Source organism: Gymnoscopelus microlampas, assembly GCF_963454915.1.
Source record: "Gymnoscopelus microlampas genome assembly, chromosome: 2".
Taxonomy (NCBI): Eukaryota; Metazoa; Chordata; class Actinopteri; order Myctophiformes; family Myctophidae; genus Gymnoscopelus; species Gymnoscopelus microlampas.
Genome location: NC_139939.1, coordinates 13509828 through 13531452, shown reverse-complemented (window position 1 = coordinate 13531452; position 21625 = coordinate 13509828). Strand labels below are relative to the sequence as shown.

Below are 21625 nucleotides of genomic sequence, written 5' to 3'. Positions count from 1 at the left end.
ACTATCGATTTTGCACAGTTATATAACTTTATATTTTATATTATAATTATTTAGTATTATAACCAAGTAGATCTATAGCCATTTATAAGTAGAAGCCACGTCGGTTAAAACATATTTGGTTCCATTTGTACACTCTCAGGGTTACAGTCCCGTAAGGGGTCCTTGGGGGGGTTCCAGGGGGTCCCCAGTAAAAGTAGTAAATACAGCATCACAATTATTTTAACCACTTCATCCATTTATATGTTGACTATTCAAGACATTTTTTTTTACATAAATCTTGTCTTCTGGGGGTCCCTGGCACAAAACCTTTTCAGATGGGGGTCCACGCCAAATACACCTAAATTTGAGGGTCCTCTAAAAAGATTGAGAACCACTGCCGTAAGGGTCCATTTGGGCCCCTGGTGGTCCCCAGGCCCTGCGTTGAGGAACAATGTTCTATATTTAAACTTGTTGTGAGGGTTTTGTCTGTAATTGCCCATAGTAGAGTAACAGCTTTAGTGGAAATCAGCCGTTCCTCCATCACACTCGCACGTGTCTTGGCTGTGATGTTGTGAACCTCTTGTTGTTTTCCAAAACTGGAAACATTTTAATTGGGAAGTAGGCTAAGTCCTCAGCCAAAATTCTATTCTCCATGGCAACAACTGAATTCATTCTTCAAAGTACTTTTTACCCCAATGAGATAGTGCTCTAAACTTAGATGTAAACATTACCTATCTGGAAGCAACTCACACAATGTGCGTATCGGCGCGCACGCCAAAATAAATAAATAAATCATAAAGAAATGAAACAGCTCAGAGCAGAGCTGTGAAATGTTCCATGAAATGTTTATCTTGTTCAACATTTTGAGCTGCATTTCTGTTGTCACAACATTGTTTGCCGAACAGTGTTGACTGTACAGTACTGTACTGTTCTAATAATAACATAGTTTTGAGGAGATGTCAACAACTTCAGGTTTCAACAGGGTTGGTAAAAGTACCAATACCAAAATATAAAAAAAATACCATTGTTACAAGTAGAAGTCCTCCTGCTGTAAGTTTTACTGCAGTAACAGTAAAAAAAGAAAGAAAGAAAGTAGTGGCATCAAAATATTGTATACTTACAGTACCAAAGTAAAAATTGTCAAAATGTATCAAACAGCAGATCTACAAGCTCAGCTATTTTTGAATAGACGAAGTATAACATATGACTTAATTGGTTAGTACACGTTTTGTACCTCAAAATTGTAGTTTAGTAAAGTAAATCTACTTAGTTACTTTCCGCCACTGGGATTCAACCAGTGCAGATACAGCAGCAACAGTCAGAGCAACAGGGCCGAGGTCCTAATTTGGCTGTCACTACTGAGAAAACTGCTGTAGCCTTGAGTCTGAATCCTGCTGACTCATCATGCTAAAAAAAAATGTTCTTTTCTTCTAGATAACCAAAAGAGCCTTGGCGGATAGCTTAATGTACCGCACGCACGCACACACGCATGCATGCACACGCGCACACGCACACACGCACACGCACACGCACACGCACACTCAAGCGCACACGCGCACAGGAATGTAATATCCCCCCGCCAGACTCGCTCATTACAGTGTGCTGAGCCTTTGTCAGTAATAGGGTTTGCATCCATACACAACTACACATACTTGCACAAACCTTAGCAAAACAACTGCATGATAAACTCATGTATTGCCATGTATTAAGTGCATTTAATTGAGGTTGTTCAGGTGGCTCCACACACACACACATACACACACACACACACACACACACACACACACACACACACACACACACACACACACATGCTATTACGTGGCTAAATACCTACTGTAAATGCCTCACTGTTAGGGCTTGTCACCATCATGACATTTTAGTTGATTAATTGTTGCACAAATAATTAGGATTAACGATTTAATTGTAGCCCTGATGAAGGCATTGTTGCCGCAACGCGTAGTGTTTTCTATTCTTGCCATGCATTAGACTATTAGAGGCTTTTGAATTTTTCCACAAGAGTGCCTTGGACTCTTCCCTTTCTTGCAAATCAATGTTATCACCCATTATGTACCAAAGAGCACCTTGTTGGGGATTTTAACTCCGGCCAAACAGATGCGCTCCATTCTCTCTTTTTTTTCTTAATTGCGAGGCAATTCTCATTTATCTCTTCTAATTGTTTCTTGACTCTTGTAGAAACGGGATCCAGTCCAAAAATGGACAATGACGAGCACTCACTGTCAATGCTGTCCAGTGGTGGAAAAAGTACTCAAATGTTTTACTTAAGTAAAAGTATCAATACTGCAACATAGAAGTACAAAAGTATTGGTATCAAAATGTACTTAAAGTACCAAAAGTTAAAGTAGTAAAAAGTTTGAAAATAGCAGATCTACAAGCTCACAACGAGTCGAGACACGTTGTGAGCTTGTATCGGCTATTTTCAAATAGCCTAGTTATAAAATAAGGCTAAAGTGGTTAATGTATGTTTTGTAATGTAATAATTTATATCTGCAAAGTAACTAGTAACTAAAGTTTTCAAATAATTGTAGTGGAGTAAAAGTACAATATTTGTCTCCGAGATGTAGTGGAGTAGAAGTAAAAGTATAGACAATTGGAAATACTCTAGTAAAGTGAAAGTACCTCAAAATTGTACTTAAGTACAGTACTTGAGTAAATGCACTTAGTTACTTTACACCACTGATGCTGTCAATGGTGAACACACAAATGTTTCATCCGTATGCCTTGCTTGCATCTACAGTATGCATGGGTAGAAAACATCACTGATTACTTTGATTTACAGCAGTGGTTCTCAAAGTTTTTCATTTCAAGGATGCCCAAATTAGTATGCATTAGGATTAGGCTACTGCTAATCTCTCAAGAACAGCGTTTGAATCTGTCGGGGGGGCTCGTCATATCGCGTACGCACTGGCCTACAAGTGGGCGTGCCTTCAGATCAGGAAGCAGGCCGCGCTTTACCCAATCAAATGTAATGGGCAGGATTTACGTGTCCGCCGATCCCCACTCGAAACAAACCGAAACTCATTTAACAATAGCGTCCTCGGAGCAGACAAAACCACGGAAAGATATTCACATTTTAACTTGCTCTTTCATCATAGAAACAAGTGGGCGTATAACCAAAACGATCCATGTCCTCTGGGAGAAGTGGTGTTAGTGTTCCGTGTAGAAATATTGTTAGTGGGAATGAAAACATAGTCGCACCACCGGAAGTGAAAGGCTGAAGGCAGACCAAAACCCCGGTTTCCTTGCGCACGTGTGCTACGTCGACTTCCTCCCAGAGCCAACTGAGATAGTAAAAACAGCAGAGGGCACTGTTTTTCCTTTTCATTTGGCGATGGGTTCCCAGATTGGGCTACTGCAGACCCCAATAACTTTGAGTGTACTAATGGAATGACAAGCACAAAGTGCATTTCGAGCTTGTAGATCTGCTATTTTGGATACTTGTGTGTGACGCTGTAGTACGATCAAGTGGGGTATTATTTTTTACCCAAAAAAACATAAAAAGTTTAAATAAGAGGTTTATGCCCGACAGCAACGGCATGCATATTAATGCGGTTTAAGAGGCAAGCTTGAATCAATACTTAATCAATATTTTAATCAATAATTTGACCTCCCTGGGGCCCTGCATTCTCAATGAGTATCTGCAGCCTCTCAGGCTTTAGCCTAAAACTGATAGCTATCCTGAATTTCCCTTGGGATTACATGCAAGTGACTATTGTAATTCAATAGTATTTTACTGAGAATATTTCACTTAAATGAATGTATTGATTGACTGACTGTTCTCAACAACTGATTGATGGTTTACTTTAGATAATTGATTGCTGGGAGAATTGTTTTGTTTCATTATCTGATTTGTCTGCAGTAGGAAGTACTTTTACTCGAGTACTGTACTTAAGTCATTATTTTGAGTATCTGTACTTTACTTGAGTATCTGTGTGTTAGGACACTTTCACTCCATTGCATTGTAAAGACAGATATTGTACTTTTGACTCCAGTACATATCTAGGAAGGCAGAAAGTACATTATGAATTAGCCACTTAAGCTCTATTTCAAATACAGTGAAAACAGCAGATTTACAAGCTCACGACGCGGCGCATCTCAACGCGTTGTGAGCTTTAATATCTATTCTTGTCCACCACTGGCTTGTGTGATATGCAGCATGCAGTCAGCATTTCTTCAGAGGAGAGGTCAGTGTTGTTTGCAGATGTCAACCGACAGACATAGATAGATGAGAGTAAACATAAAGGAATTGACAACATAAACATTATCAATAGACCTTATGGTAAAATGCAAATGAATTGAATCTGCTCTGAGGAAGGCTGCGGCCGAAACGCGCTAGCGTTCTCTCAATAAAAACGAGAAATTACATCTGAGCCCGTCTTGCATTATTTATTTTGGAGTGCCGCTTTTTCCACTTCGGTGGTTTTTGATCTAACTCCATATTTTAACTGTTTGTGTTGTTTCCTAAATTGTCGCCCTACTTGATCATACGTCACACAAAGGCAGCAAAAATAGCAGATCTACAGGCACAAGCTCGAAACACGGCGCAAAGAGACTCGCGTTGAGCTCGTAGATCTGCTACTTTAGCATTTTTTTTTATTTGAATCCTGAAAAGTGTTTTGGACATACAAGGTTTCCACCCGACAGAGACGATATAGTAGCCTATTTGCAAAGTTCACCTCCCCCATCAAGATCACGCGCCACGCAGACCGGCTGACACTCACTCACACACACACACACCCACCCACCCACCCACCCACACCCACACCCACACACACACCCACACCCACACCCACACCCACACACACACACACACACACACACACACACACACACACACACATAAAACCGTGTGATTTATTGTACTCCGCTGTCAAATACGTTCCCAAAGTGCAAAGTGCAGAGGAGAGAGAGAGAGTGCACGGTAAAAAAAAAATCCCCAGTGTTCATTTCCCCCCCACTTGTAACCCTTGAGAGCGTACAAATGTAACCAGCTGGTTACAACGGCGAGGCTTGCGCTGCGTTGGTTCAGAGTGCGTGGTCGGTGGTATATGTAATGTAATGCGGTGCAGTTTACTTAAGGATTCAGAGCGCGGACACACAGGACACGGCAGCTATGCAGAACTAGGCAGCGGAGGCGTCTCCTGCATCCCAATGAGCTACTGTATACCACAGCCTCTGAGCTACTGTACCACAGCCTCTGAGCTACTGTACCACAGCCTCTGAGCTACTGTATACCACAGCCTCTGAGCTACTGTACCACAGCCTCCGAGCTACTGTATACCACAGCCTCTGAGCTACTGTATACCACAGCCTCTGAGCTACTGTACTACAGCCTCTGAGCTACTGTACCACAGCCTCTGAGCTACTGTACCACAGCCTCTGAGCTACTGTACCACAGCCTCTGAGCTACTGTATACCACAGCCTCCGAGCTACTGTATACCACAGCCTCCGAGCTACTGTATACCACAGCCTCCGAGCTACTGTATACCACAGCCTCTGAGCTACTGTATACCACAGCCTCTGAGCTACTGTACCACAACCTCTGAGCTACTGTACCACAGCCTCTGAGCTACTGTACTACAGCCTCTGAGCTACTGTACCACAGCCTCTGAGCTACTGTATACCACAGCCTCTGAGCTACTGTATACCACAGCCTCTGAGCTACTGTACCACAACCTCTGAGCTACTGTACCACAGCCTCTGAGCTACTGTACCACAGCCTCTGAGCTACTGTATACCACAGCCTCTGAGCTACTGTATACCACAGCCTCTGAGCTACTGTACCACAGCCTCTGAGCTACTGTACCACAGCCTCTGAGCTACTGTATACCACAGCCTCTGAGCTACTGTACCACAGCCTCTGAGCTACTGTACCACAGCCTCTGAGCTACTGTACCACAGCCTCTGAGCTACTGTATACCACAGCCTCTGAGCTACTGTACCACAGCCTCTGAGCTACTGTATACCACAGCCTCTGAGCTACTGTATACCACAGCCTCTGAGCTACTGTACCACAAAAGTACTCAGATATTTTCACTTAAGTAAAAGTAACAATACAACAATATAAAAATACTCTATTACAAGGCAAAAGGCCTGTGTTCAAAATGTTACTAGAGTAAAAGTAGAAAAGTATAGGCATCAAAATATACTTAAAGTACCAAAAGTAAAAGTACAAAAATGTTTCAAAATAGCAGATCTACAAGCTCACAACGCGTCGCGATGCGACGCGTTGTGAGCTTGTATATCGGCTATTTTCAAATAGCCTAGGCATAAAATAGGACTATAAGTGGTTAATGTATGTTTTGTAATGTAATAATGTATATCTGCAAAGTAACTAGTAACTCAAGTTTTAAAATAATTGTAGTGGAGTAAAAGTACAATATTTGCCTCCGAGATGTAGTGGAGTAGAAGTAAAAGTATTGGAAATTGGAAATACTCAGGTAAAGTACACTCACTTCACATTTTTTACAATTACACTACTGTACCACAACCTCAAAGTTAGTATATCAATACTGCTGTAACTGTCTCACTGCACCACAACATCAATACTGCTGTAACTGTCTCACTGCACCACAACATCAATACTGCTGTAACTGTCTCACTGTACCACAACATCAATACTGCTGTAACTGTCTCACTGTACCACAGTGTCACATTGCTACTGTAACTGTCTTTACAGTTACAGTAAATGTTAGCTACAGCAGGGGTTCTCAACCCTTGTCGTGTCAAGGACCCCCACATTTATATGTATTTGGCCGCTGACCCCCATCTGAAAAGATCTCGTGCCAGGGACGTCCATAAGAGTACATGTTACAAATGTTAAACATTTGGGGGAAAGGAGAAAAATAAATAAATAAATAATATATAAATCTCCCCAAGATGAGTCTATTTCAAAAACAGCCAATCTACAGTAGGCTACAAGACACTGTAAGCCTGTAGATAGGCTAGTTTTGAATAGCTGAAGCATAAAATAGGGTTAAAGTGGTTGAACTGATTTGAATGCTATATTAAGACATTTTCAAGGTCCATTTGAGTATCCTTACTTGATTCATCCATACTAGCTGTTACTAATACTCCTTACTTGTAACTGTACGGCAGGTACAGTATAGTGTTAGCTACTTATAATCCTTACTTGTAACTGTAAGGCAGGTGCAATAGGGATGAGCTCAAAGTAAACATCCATCCTCACCCTTCTGCAGCTGTTAATAACCAACAGGAAATGAACAAATAATTGTGTTAACAAGTAGGGTGTCATGCCCTTCTGCACACAAACACACACACGCATGCAGGCACGCAGGTGCGCGCGCACGCACGCACGCACGCACGCACGCACGCACGCACGCACGCACGCACGCACGCACACACACACACACACACACACACACACACACACTCACACACATACAATAGCTCCCCAGAGTTATCGCTGCATTTATTACATGGCTTGGCTAGCACTGCGAGGCACGGGAGATGGGACATTTTGACTGCAGTGACAGGACAGGAATTGTTAAGTGGGATTAAAACTGTGGAGGATGCCTCCTGCGGACCGTAAGTGTCAAAAGTGTTTTGACAAGAACTGCATAATCTACATTGTAATAGGCCTACAATGTTCACACTTTGTCAGGGCTGTCATTGTGTTTCTGTTGTTTATTGTTATCATATTCTATTTATTATTATCTAGTGTATGCTAGCATTAGAGCATGGGTTTAAAACCATGGTATCTCTATTGATATAAACGCCTAGTGGTAGGACTTCCGGGTTATCTGCAAAGGGGCGGAGTTTGGCTGTTATCGTTTCCGTGTTATTCTTTGCGTGATTCTTTGTCTCTGCTACGTTATGTTCTGACACTTTGCTGCCTCCCACAGGTCGGGAGTATAACGCAGTTGATATCAAACTGCACACGTGCAATGTTCGAATGCAGGTTGTGTTGTTGTTAGCACACATAGCTTAGCTCAAACAGCTTAAACATCAACTTCTCATGGCTGTGGGAGAGAGAGCACATCCCCGGGTGGCACAACGGAGCAGAGCGTCGGGACCCCCGCGAAGCATTTGCTGGGGGTCCGACCTGCCTCGCGACTGCGGTAACAAAATTCTCTTTGTGAATCAGAACGTGTGAAGCTGCCCCGTGTGTGTGTGTGTGTGTGTGTGTGTGTGTGTGTGTGTGTGTGTGTCTGTGTGTGTGTGTGTGTGTGTGTGTGTGTGTGTGTGTGTGTGCGTGTGCGTGTGCGTGTGCGTGTGCGTGTGTGTGTGTGTGTGTGAGAGAGTGTGTGTGTGTGTGTGTGTGTGTGTGTGTGTGTGTTGTAACTGTCACCAGGCAGACATCAGACTCATAGGAACACATAACTAAAAGTCTGCAAACATTTTGACTGCGCGTACTCTGCGCTCATCTTTGTGCGTGTTCTGTTGTTGCATCGCGTTTGTCATTAAATATGTAGCCATGTGCATGCCCACAATAATTGTAATAATAATATATATAGCTGATATTGTAGGCTACTAGATGTGAGGGCCACGTAGCGGCCCGAACCTCTAGTATTGTATACGGTACATTTAGTGCCTTTAATCCAGAGTGCTTTACAATGCACATTCACCCATTCATTCACACACACCAACACGGCGGAGGAAACGTACAAGGCACCAACCTGCTCATCGGGAGCAGTTAGGGGTTCAGTGTCTTGCTCAAGGACACTTCGACACTAACACTGGGGGAGCTGGGGATCGAATCGGGAACCTTCCTTTTCCCAATGTGTTGCTCTACCTCCTGAGCCAATAGTTCATAGGCTCCTTGTTCAGCTTACAACTGCAATACTGTACCGACAGCAGATAACTAGCAAAAGGTAATTAAGGTACTCGATGTACCAGGGATCTCCTCGACTAAAGAAATTTGTTTTACTAATAGTCATTGGAATTTGTTGACTAATCCATTAGTTCATTTAATCGACAATTCTGTGAAATTGTGTTTCTATATATAATCATGCAAAGATCAGATTTTTAAGGTTGATGAGGCTTATAAATGAGCAGCATTCAATGTTGAAAGTCATACTGTCAAAATTCAAGCATTGCATGTAGATTTTCAAGAGATACATGGAAAGAAACATAGAAAATGACTAATCAACCAACAATGTCTTGACAGACAAAACCAACTGATTAATTGACTATATGAGGGGACCACCTTGCAGCAGTGGTTCTCAAAGTGGGGTCCGGGGACACCCCAGGGGTCCTTGAGGGGGTTCCAGGGCATCAGAATCAATGTTTTACCACTTTAACCCTATATATACATCCGCTATTTGAAAATAACCGATCTCTAGTCGACAATAGGGTAAATATATGGAACAACCAACTACTAACAGGTCGCTTCCCTGCTGCTGCTTGTGCTCAGTCGGTATAACAGGCTGGCGTCAGCACCACAGCCTCTGTCCCATGGGGCTCATTTTCAGCATGGTCAAGTCATGCACTGCTCCTGTGCTCTTATTACACTGGTTTCTCAACGGTGGCTTCGGGGACCACCAGGGTCCCCAGACTTAATGGACCCCTTTGTAACTCTGAGAGTGTACGAATGCAAGCAAATGGGACCCTTACGAGTACAAATTTTAGATTCCATTTGTTGAGAACTGTGGAGGTGGGGTTGGGGGTGGGGCTGGAGGGGGTGGTGTACAAACGCCTGGAGTCATTAGTTTTTTGCGCAGGATGACTTATCATCCCAACCTACCAGTGCTCATAGACTATAGCCTATATACTGCCGCAACAGTCCTTTAAATCCTTTCCACTGCAGTACCGTTAAACCAGCCTCCAGACCAGAGCTCACTCACTCACTCACTCACTCACTCACTCACTCACTCACTCACTCACTCTCCCACACACACACACACACACTCTCACACACACACACACACACACACACACACACACACACACACACACACACACACACACACACACACACACACACACACACACACACACACACACACACCGAAATCACTCACTCCCCCCAGCATCACTTACCTCCCATCGCTGCTTTCATTACAAAATTCATGATGAATGTGTTCCTCCTTCCTTTTTGGTCCTCAAGTTAATCACGGACAAAGATCCGTGTTCCTCTGTGGTCAGCTGTGTTAGGGAGACGACAACCTATGACGAGAAGAGGAGAGAGAACAAGAGCCTATGACGGCCGATATAGTAGTAGCAGCCTCTGTGATAATATTGTGATGGTACTTTTAAGCTATGATGACGACGACGGTGTGGCCGTATACGATCGGTATGAGCCTATATACTACTGAAGTTTGATGGGATGGGGGGGATGATGATGACTAACGCTGCGTTTGGTGGCTGGTGCACCTGCGTCCTCTCCTCCGTCTATTATAGCAGCCCAGGCTCCCTTTGCTGTAGATTTATGCTGACTGTGGTTGTCTCTGACTATGATGTATTTTTATGGAAATAACTCGCGGTATGAGGTAGCCTCCTCGATCTGACTAGAGCATTTTTTGCTACAGCATTGGGTTCGTGCATTGGACAATGCTCTCATTATGTCGGTCCTAAGCGGCTGAGATAGACTGATATCCATTGTAATAAATCATAAGGAATTGCTACACTTGCATTATCCCAGAGTGAGATACCGCAGAGATATCCTTCTCCTAACGACTAGCCTTGGTGTAAATATACTAGCCTATCTCCGATCTGTGTTACCTTTTTGTCCCCATTTGGAAAACCTAAAGGTTATATTTTTCGCAACGTTTTTACGTCACGTAACGATAAAAAAAGAAAGGAAAAAAAAACCCGGGCTAATTTACACGCTGCAGGGCGTCCAAACTTGAGTTCGAAAACAGCCAATCGCCGTTATTGAGTGGCTTTCCTTTCCCACCTCCTCGTCGTCTCCAGCATCCGCGACATAATAATGCTTATTATTATTATGTATTTATTTTTATATTATTATTATCATTATATTACCTCAAATGAACCGCAAAGCACTCAGTTCTATATCTATGCCACGGCATCCCGTTTTTCAGCACCGTGTGGGGTGGACAGTTCCTCGGGATGGATACAGGATAGGTGGGCACTATCATGGACATCTGGGCACCTCGATGTAAAACTGGCTACTTTGTCCAAAATGGTAGAAAGATAAATATTTGAAAAATGGTCTTAAGCAAAGTAAAGTATACGCGATTAGAACATGCTTAAACATTCGACAATTAAGGTCAAATGTTTCTTCAATTTCTACAATGTGCTACAAACCCTGTATATCCAGTCCTTTTGGGGCATAAACAAGAAGTTGAGTCTGATAATGATGCACCCTGCATGTTCACATCATATATACTTTACATTACTTAAGAAGACCATTTTCAAGTATTATATCTTTTAACATTTCGGACAAAATAGCCAATTTTACATTGAGGTGCCCAGATGTCCCTATAGTGCCCACCCTATCCTGTTATCCACATTTCAGCACCGTGTGGGGTGGACAGTTCCTCTGTCCTGTCCCGTCCCGCACACAAACAACGCAAACAATCGACCGTTATGTCGTCGTATCGTATCGCCACCACGACAGACGAGCGGGTTGGATCGGCCGCATAGCGTTTACCTTGAGCCTGTTTCTGTCGCCAAAAAAACAAGAGAGAGAGAGCGGCCGGCGGTGTCGTGTTTTATCCTTGTGCGGAAAATGAAGTTGTCGCTCAAAACGGAGCGTGTGTCTTTTGTTTTTTGTTTTTTTCAGGCACTCAGTTTGCGATCATCATCATCCTTGTTATGTCCAAGAAGCTAAAGGTACACACTACACACACATACACACACACATACACACACAGCGCAGGACGCGGCCGTTTCTTCCTGCAAGGAGAGAGATGAGGAGGAGGGCGTCAGAGAGAGAGAGAGAGAGAGAGAGAGAGAGAGAGAGAGAGAGAGAGAGAGAGAGAGGGGGGAACTGCAGTTGGCTGCCGCCTTCCTCCTATGATGATGATGATGATGCTGATGATGGCAATCACATGTGCATCCCTCCCTCCCCACCTCTCTCTCTCTCTCTCTCTCTCTCTCTCTCTCTCTCTCTCTCTCTCTCTATCTCACACACACACACACACACACACACTAGCCCTGGATCAAGACTATCATAGATCTATGTATTTTATTGAGTCTGACCTTTACTTTCGTATATCTACGATAGTTTTGGCTAGCACTCCCCCAGTGCGTCCTGCACTTTCACCAGTAAAGCCCGTACTTCTCCGTACATCCAAAAAAAAAATATATATATAAGTTGCTTACCAGGTTGCCCCAAATGTTAACTAGCACTGCGGAGTCTTTGTGCAATGTATTAGTCCAGATGTTTCAATAAAGAAGTGTTTTAATCCCGTCTGTGTTGGATTCTGTCGGAAATTCCCTGTATTCCTCAATGGGCGGTAGTGACGGGGCGCATCCGGTGAAATCCGGTATTACACTCAATGTAAACAGGAAGTAAACGAGGGGGGAAATGGCGTTCGGCTACAGACGGGATTAAAACACTTTTTTATTGTAAAATATGGACTAATACATTGCACAAAGACTCCGAAGCGTGAGTTAACATTTGAGGCAACCGGGTAAACACCTTATATATGTTTTTGTACATGTACGGAGAAGTAGGCCTACGGGTTTTACTGGTGAAAGTGCAGGACGCACTGGGGGGTGCAGGCCAAGACTATGTACATACGAAAGTAAAAGCCAGACTCGATGAAATACAATAATAATACGTTTATGATAGTCTACATTTAGGCTTGTGCCGGCTGACAAACTCCACCACAGTGTTCAGTTGTGTCTTTCCAAATTACCACTATAATTAGTTAGTTAAGTTAACCCTTGTCCCTGCAGCCTATGTTATGTTTTCTTTGTAAATTGCATACCCAGCATATACAGCGAATGCTACTGGCATGTAGGCCTATATAACAGTATTTTAAAAGCCCTGTCCCCCACATACATAACTCCACTCATGTTTTTTTTTTGGGTAGTGGGGTAAAGTAACTAAGTATATTTACTCAAGTACTGTACTTAAGTAAAACTTTACTGGAGTATTTCCAATTTTCAGTACTTTTACTTACTAGGCTACTCCACTACAATTATTTGAAAACTTTAGTTAGGCTACTACTTTGGATATTTAAATAATTATTACAAAACATACATTAATTTCTGCCATTTGAAAATAGCCGATCTACAAGCTCACAATGTGTCGCTTGTAGATCTACTATTTTAAAAAGATTTGTATACATTTTACACATTCGAAAACTTGTGAAATGGGACATTCTGCATAATGAGTACTTTCTACTTTTGGTACTTTTACGCAAGTAAATTTGAATTCTGGAAGTATTTCTACATTGCAGTATTGACACTTTTACTTAAGTAAAAAATATGAGTACTTTTTCCACCACTGATTTTTGCACTGCGTCCTGTGTATTGAATGAAGCCTCTCAGGTTATGCACTGCTGTTGCATTACCTCACCCTCACCAGTAGCGCCACTGTTTTTGCTTGATTGCAGACAGTGTGCAGCAGTGACATTTTCATTTCAAGGACCCCCAAATTGATGGTTTTGGCCATGGACCCCCACCCGAAAAGGGTGGGGGTCCATGGGATGGGTGCCATGATTTCTTTTCTTTGCAATTTCCCCCCCAAGCTCACAATGCATCACATTGCGACGCGTTCAGAGCTTGTGGATTTAAGCAGTTATAAAATAGGGTTCAAGTGGTTAAATTGATGTTGATACTATTTAACTGTATATGGTTTAGGTGGTTAAAGAATGGCTGATAAAATAAATCAGGGACAGTTAATTACCTCAGGAAAACTAAACCCAGATGTGAACAAATCTGACATTAAGGTGAAAAGGGTATAGAACACCTTTACCAATGTGGAAACCATGCAAGGTACCAGCCGACTCATCGGGAGCAGGTAGGGGTTCAGAGTCTTGCTCAAGGACACTTCAACACTAACCGAACCGGGGATCGAACCGATAACCTTTTGATTCCCAAGCAAGCGACGGCTGTACCTCTGAGCTACTGCACATGCTGGAGTGTTTTGGTCCAGTGGAAGGTCTTTTGAACCTCCTTCAGATCACCCAGAAAATGTCTCACTGACATGGCGGAAAATCATTTCATTTAGGCCATATTGATTGAAACTTTCTATTGAAATCCATATAAATGAAATGCTTTCACATATGTGGCAGGCAGAGTGTCAGTGCTGTGCAGGGTTTTGATTATTGGCTTGATTAGATTAGATGTCCTTTGTTGTCCACAAGGGAAATTCATTTTGCTCAGGTCAGCACTGACAAGATGATAAATATAGATAGGTAAACGCCACAGTAAAAAGACACCATACAGTAGGAGGTTACTGTAATTCTAAAAGCTATCGATCCATGATAAAGAAACATGGATGCAATCAATTGTTAAATCCATCTAAACTAGTGGTTCTCAAACATTTTCATGTCAAGGACCCCAAAATGTATTAGGCCACGGACGAGATTTTCCGGCAGGGACCCCCTTAAGAGGAGATTTGTCAAGATTTGTCCAAATCTTTCTAAATATAGCAGATTTACAAGCTCAGAATGCTTCGCATTGTGACACGTCGTGAGCTTGCGGATCAGATTTTCGAATAAACAAAAATAATAAAATAGGGCTTAATTGTTTATGGAAGGAATGTCGCGGAGGCCACGGAGGCCTCCGTGACAATCCTGCCCTTTTTTCTTCTGCCCCCTCAAAACATGATCTGCCCCTGAGGCAGATCACAGAGGCCTTGATGCCCTGCCCACTCGGCCCCAGCTGACTTCACTGTTTTCTCCTCTGCCGACTCCCTGTCAATGCGGTTTTTAGCAGTGAAGGAAGAAGTACTCACATGTTTTACTCAAGTAAAAGTATCAATACCCTATTGTGGAAATAGCTTCGGTTTTCAAAATTGACTTGAGTAAAAGTACAAAAGTATTGGCATCAAAATGTGCTTAAAGTACCAAAAGTAGAAAGTAGTCATTATGCAGAATGTCCCGTTTTGCAAGTTTTCAAATGAATAAATTGTATACAAATATTTTGAAAATAGCAGATCTACAAGCTCACATTGCGTCGCATCGCAACGCATTGTGAGCTTGTAGATCGCCTATTTTCAAATGGCCGAAATATAGGGCTGAAGTGGTTTTGTAATAATAATCAAAATAATCATAATCAAAATCTTAATAGTATCTAGAAACTAAAGTTTTCAAATAATTGTTGTAAAATAGGCTTAGTGAAGGGAAGGAAAGGACTGTATGTAATGGTTCATGGTTGGCAGTGTTCGCCTTGGTGTGTCCAAGGGCCTGTGTTGAGGGCCTTTGCAACAATTGTACTGGAGTAAAAAGTAGAATATTTGAGATGTAATGGAGTAGAAATAAAAGTATTGAAAACTGGAAATACTCCAGTAAAGTAAAAAATACCATAAAAATGTACTTGAGTACATGTACTTTACACCACTACCCACTCGGCCCCAGCTGATTTCACTGTTTTCTCTTCTGCCCAGTGCCGGTGCTAGGTAATTTGGCGCCCTAGGCAATATTTTTCCTGGCGCCCCCCCCCCCCCCCGCACCGCCACCGTTTTCTGCCACAGCGCCACCTAGATTCTGAAAAAAAAAAAAAAAAAAAAAAAGTTTTTTTTTTTTTTTTTTTTTTGCGCCCCCCCCCTAGTGGCGCCCTAGGCAACTGCCTACTCTGCCTAATAGGGCGCGCCGGCTCTGCTTCTGCCTACTCCCTGTCAATGCGTTTTTATTTTTGTCATCCCCGCATCTTCAAATGAATCCAATGACTCTGATTAGTCCAGGGCTGAGCTTGTATGAACGTTTGACTCATAGGAGTTCATACAATAATAATAATATATTATATGATATGATGACCTTGCTGCCTTGGCATTTGGCCTACAATAATGAAATTCCAGGCCTTGTTTCAAACTGTTCATTTTGCTGCAGGGACACGATGGAACCCCCTCAAGGTCCCCTTTGGGGACTCCCCGGACCCCAGTTTGAGAACCAGTGATCTAAGCAACATAATGGAGAGATTGGGCCTACTGGAAAATAACACGTGAGTACACAATGGTGGAAAAAGTCCTCCGATTTAAGGAAGTATCACAGTAACAATACCACCGTATAAAAAACACATGCCAGAGGCATTTTGGGTGGAGGATTTTGTATGTATAGGGTGTTCTTTTGATATGGCCGTACTAGTCTAGCGCATGTCAAAAGACTCCGGAAACCACCACCATATCGTGGTGCAGTCTTAATTTCATCGACTAAAACTATCACGAAAAATGTTCGTCGACTAGAAAACTACATAAAAGCTATATAAAAACTAAGCTATGATGACTACAACTTTGACTAAATATACTGACAATTTCGTCAACAAATAAAAACTAGACACAAATGTTGGGGGGGGACTAGTGGAGAAGAGATCCAGTAGAACTAAAAGACAAGTCATTTTATGCTTGGTTGTGTGCAGGTGTCATGCTCCGAAAATAGCAGATCTACAAGCTCACAACGCGTCGCAGAGCGACGCGTTGTGAGCTTGTAGATCTGCTATTTTCTGCACACGCTGAAGTATAAATCAGGCATTATAACGCCCATCAAGTTCCGCCAAGATACATCTTAGTCGACTAAATCAAGTGTAGTCGACTACAATCTAATGATATTTAGTCGACTAAAACTAGACTACAACTAAAACTTTACAGATGACTAAAATATGACTAAAACTAAATGGAATTTTATTCTAAAGACTTTGACAAAAACAAAATTAAAATGTTGCTGTCAAAATCAACACTGCCGTGGCGGAGAGGTTTGTGACACTGAGAGCTATGTTGTCCCGAGCCTTGTGCTCCTGGTATAGGGTCTCCCATGGCAAACTGGTCTCATGCCAGAGTTTGGTCTAGCCAACACCAACACTCGGGATCACTGCCCTCCACACTCTCCTATCTAGCATCAGGGTCTTGCGAGCTAAGCTGTCGTGCCGCAGTGCATTCACATACAGTAGGTGGTGCGCTTCTTGCCATTCCTGGCTTTGCCCTGGGTTGTCACGATCCGTGACGTGCTCTGTCTCCCTGCTGTGTTTTCATGTATTTGTTGTTTCCCAGTTATAGTTAGTTTCTTACTTTTCAGTTGTGTCCCTGTTATTCTGAAGTAATGTTGCAGTCCTTGTTTCCTTGTTATGTTTTGCTTTACACTCCTGTACCATATTTTGTAGTGTCGTTCCATTGTTTCTTGTTCTCTTTGTAGCTGTTGCCTGTCTTGTCTCGCCTACCCTTTGATTAGTCATGTTCTCCTCCTGTGTCCTCTTAGTCCCCCAGCCTATCCCAGTGTTGATTGTCTGTTGAGTTCACCTGTGTCTTGTTATTTCCCTGTCTATTTAATCCCTGTGTTTACACGATCTTTTTGCTAGGTCAATTCTAATGTTAGTTTGTATCTCCCCCTTTTGAGTTCAGCCTCTGCCTCATCCTGCACATGGTCATACATTCTGCCCTGTCTCAGACCGTGACATGGGTTGGCTCCCACAGTGCCCTGCCAGCTACATCCGTCTCTCTCTGACTTTGTCTGTGACCCGTGGTAGGTCCCCCGCTGAGCACCACGTTTCTGATGTGGTGCGTCCATGTGACACCTACAGTATTGCCATTCGTAGCATTCGTGTGTACTGTAGACTCCATCCAGGGCCCTTTCCTGTTGAGCTGTGAGGGTCCATGTCTCAGCCCCATACAGCAGTATACTGACTCCACTGTAGCTACGAACAGCCGCCTCTTGAGGACTTCTGGCTGTGAGCTAACAACCCACTCCAGAGAACCTCTCCATGTTACGAAACAGAGTATAAAAGTATTCTCAAGTGAAGTAAAAGTAGTACCTCAACATTTTTTTGCCCAAGTACAGTAGCCCTACTTGAATAAATGTGCGTGGTTACTTTCCACCACTGTAACACAGTACATCAGCACAGAGTGAGCTGACGGGGGCTCGGGAGTGGAATTGGCCTCTTCTCCTTATTTACTTCAGGAGAAATGTCATGGAGAATGAATATACCTTCACTGCAGCACTGAGCTGAACCCATATTTGCACCCATATCTGCCAGTGAGCGTCTCACTGGCAGCAGAAACCCTGGCATGGTCCTGTACTCGCACTAATGCTGCCCAGGAGGCTGTTGACTATAGTTGCTGTCAGGCAGAAACCCTGTATCTCCATATTTCAACTTTTCTTTACGCAAAAGCAGCGAAAATAGCGAGTTTGTAGATCTGCTATTTTTCACTATTTCGCAAACATTTTGAAAGTGTGTTTTTGTCTGTGGGTTTTATCGATATTTAACCAGTGAGAACACGTATTAACAAGAGCTAGTGATGAAATAATATCCATCAGAACTCACAGCTTCTTTTCCTTGTTTACATTTCCTGACTAGTTACGGTCTTGGACATACAAGTTTTCCACCGGACAGCGATGCTATAATACATCATGCCCAGGCAAGGAGGTGGGTGTAACAAACTTTGACAGTCCTTTGCAGAGGAATTCACACAAAATGGAGTGAGGCACATAATGTGCAGTTCTAGTTCCTTGTTCCTAAGGTTGGATTTGCTGGGGGGGGCATGCCTCTGCTTTTGATATCCCCCCTCTGGTCATTCATTTGTAATTTTTGTATGATTCATACCAGTGGTGTAAAGTACAGTAACTAAGTACATGTACTCAAGTACTGTACTATTTCTACTTTACTGGAGTATTTCCAATTTTCAGTTCTTTTACTTCTATTTCACAGCATCTCAGAGGCAAATATTGTACTTTTACTCCACTACAATTATTTGAAAACTTTAGTTACTAGTTACTTTGCAGATATAAATTATTATATTAAAACACATACATTAACCCCTAAGCCCTATTTTTTTTTTTAAATCTAGGTTATTTGCACGTTGTGAGCTGCTATTTTCAAACATTTTAGTACTTTTACTTTTGGTGCTTTAAGTATATTCTGATGCCAATACTTTTGTAGTCACATTTTGAACACAGGCCTTTCACTTGTAACAGAGTATTTCTATACTGTGGTATTGATACTTTCACTTAAATTAAACATTTGAGTACTTTTTCCACCACTGGTTCATACATAGGTTGTATCCCTGCTTCTGGTAAGACTGAATTAAATACATGCATTTCCTTTTGGGTAAATGTAATGTAGACTCACAATTTAAGTTAATAAAAAATGTATGTTAACCACGTTAACACTTGGCGTACCTAAGTACCTAAGTATGTTTGGGTACCTAAGTGGTTGAGTAATTGTACGCCGCTCTATTTTGTTTGTTTGTTTTCTTGTACAAATGTACTTATTCCTTTCTGAAACATAGATCCAAATCAGAATTGCAGCACAAATTACTGCCCACACCTGCTGTTAGACAAAGATACTGTATACATTGTCTCAGCGGGCTATCTTCCTACCAACGTCTGAACGCTGTATTTGCATGAGTTTGTGTGTAGCCTGCAGGTGTCAATGTGCTCGGGTGTTTTGCTTGAAGAATCTCAGTGTGTTGTTTTCACGGTTGGAAGTTGAACTCTTACATTTTCTTTTCATGCTTTTGTCTCTTTCTTTTTCAGGGCCAGGAATCTGATGACCTTTCCCAGCATGCAACGCTTACTGGACCTATTCTTACGAAACCTCTTAAAGGGAGTGTAAGTGATCTTTTCTGTGTTTAAAATAAGTATATTCCCATATTAATCACTGCTGTAGAGTTTGTTCAGCCTCCAGATCTCTTCAGCTCTAATAATCAGAAAATATACGTTCAGGTTGGGATACCAATTTGACCAAAGCGATGCAACTAAAGAATGGGCGGACAAAATTGGAGTACTTTAAAATTGAAGTTGATAAATGGGATCACTCTCCTGATTGGATGAAATTTCGTCACCCAGCTGAAAATGTATTTTCTGTGTATTAAAAAGCAGGAGAGACGGGGAGACCCCTGTTACTGAACAAACACTGCAAATATTATTTGAATCAAAAACCACAAAGTGGAAAAAGCGGCACTCCAAAATAAATAATGCAAGACGGGCTCAGATGTAATTTCTCATTTTTATTGAGAGAACGCTAACGCGTTTCGGCAGCAGCCTTCCTCAGAGAAGATTAAAAATTCTGCAAAGTCTTCAAAGATTATTACTATCATTAACCAAAGAAATAGCAGTTACAGCACCTGTAAAAACTGACATTAAGTTCATCTCACATGAACGTGTTGATAGCGAGCTACAAGCTCACAACGTGTCACAAACTATAAGTAAGGCAGGGGAGCACAAACCAGTTTAGCAATGACCCAGAATCATTGATCCATGCTTGTTCTGACCCAACCCACTGTAGCTAGAGGAAGGTTGAATGAAGCCAAGCGAGAGTGAAACAAGAGACAAGGCTACAGAAAGGGATAAAGTCACTGAAATGATCTGAATTAATCACAAAAAGCGTAGCAAAATAATTCCTAGATTTAACACATGAACCGCATCCCAATTCTGGGTATGTCATAATAGGCGAACATTCGGCGAGAATAGACAATTTACTCATCGTCGCAACTCATTGTGAGCTTGTACATCGGCTATTTCATTAGTTAAAAGGGGCTGAGGCCATGACCCCTGGGGCCCACCAGTGAAGGAAGTATAAGGGTTTTTTAGGGGTTATTTTCAATGGAACGTGATCGATCGGTGGTGATCAGAGTTGCCAGGCTGGGAACAGGACAAAACAAAAGTGCCAAAAGGGCAGAATGTATTGGCCAAACGCCAAAGTGATAAACAAAACGCAACACAACAAAACAAAACAAAACACAAGGTCGTTTTTCTCCCCAGTGAATTCAGGACAAACAAGCGACGTGTGTTGAAATGAGGTCTTCTTCAGGCAACCTCAAAGTTTTTCGAGGTACCAGAGCCTGCTCTTAAAAGTTCATAAGTACATAGTGGTTACACATACCAGTAAACAGCATGGGATTATCAGCAAAGTAGTTTCCGCGGAAACATACCGCGGAAACTACTCAATGCAGTATATCGTATCGGGTGGAAACCTTATACTGTATGTCCAAAACTGTTACAGGATTCAAGTTCAAAAATTGCAAAAGTAGCAGATCTACAAGCTCAAAACGCTTCGCGAGCTTGTGGATCTGCTACTTTCGATGCGTTTGTGCGACGCTGTAGTATGATCAAGTGGGGCGTTAATTCACTTTAAAAAAACACCCGAAAAAATATGGAGATAAGAGGTTACTGCCCCAACAGCAACGATATGTTTCATTATGTAACTTTATTGCCATTGCAATGCTGCTTTGCACATTTCCATGACTCAACAGATATCAGAGATCCAAGTGTGGGTGTGCGTGCCCACGCATCCAGCTCCAGGTTATAGTGATGGCCCATCATCTGCAGTGTAAAGCAGAGTGAAATAATAATTTTATTAGTCGAGTGAGAGCAAAGGGGAAGAGATAGAAAACATGTCAAATACAGATATAAAATGTATACAGAGAGCTTGTGTGAAAGCAAGTATACACGTGATGTTTAGAACCTCAGCATCACATGCACCTGCATATGATTTAGAAATATTTGCATCATATGGTGACATACTGGTGTGGTGCGCCAGTAGCATTCCCTCCGACAGTCAACCCAGCTGGCTCATCAAACGAATTGCACCCCCGAC

General features: G+C 42.3%; 1 protein-coding gene across 1 annotated transcript in view; it reads right to left on the bottom strand.

Moving 5' to 3' along the window:
• Nucleotides 1-11807, bottom strand: part of cplx2a (complexin 2a) — a 43137-nt gene extending 31330 nt beyond the window's left edge. The window contains exons 1-2 of the mRNA XM_084083594.1: nt 11577-11807; nt 10004-10129 (exon numbers count right to left, since the gene is read on the bottom strand). Coding sequence (XP_083939720.1) covers nt 10004-10034 — 31 coding nt within the window. The 5' untranslated portion in view covers nt 10035-10129; nt 11577-11807. The remainder of the gene's footprint in view (nt 1-10003; nt 10130-11576) is intronic.
• Nucleotides 11808-21625: the final 9818 nt, after the last annotated feature.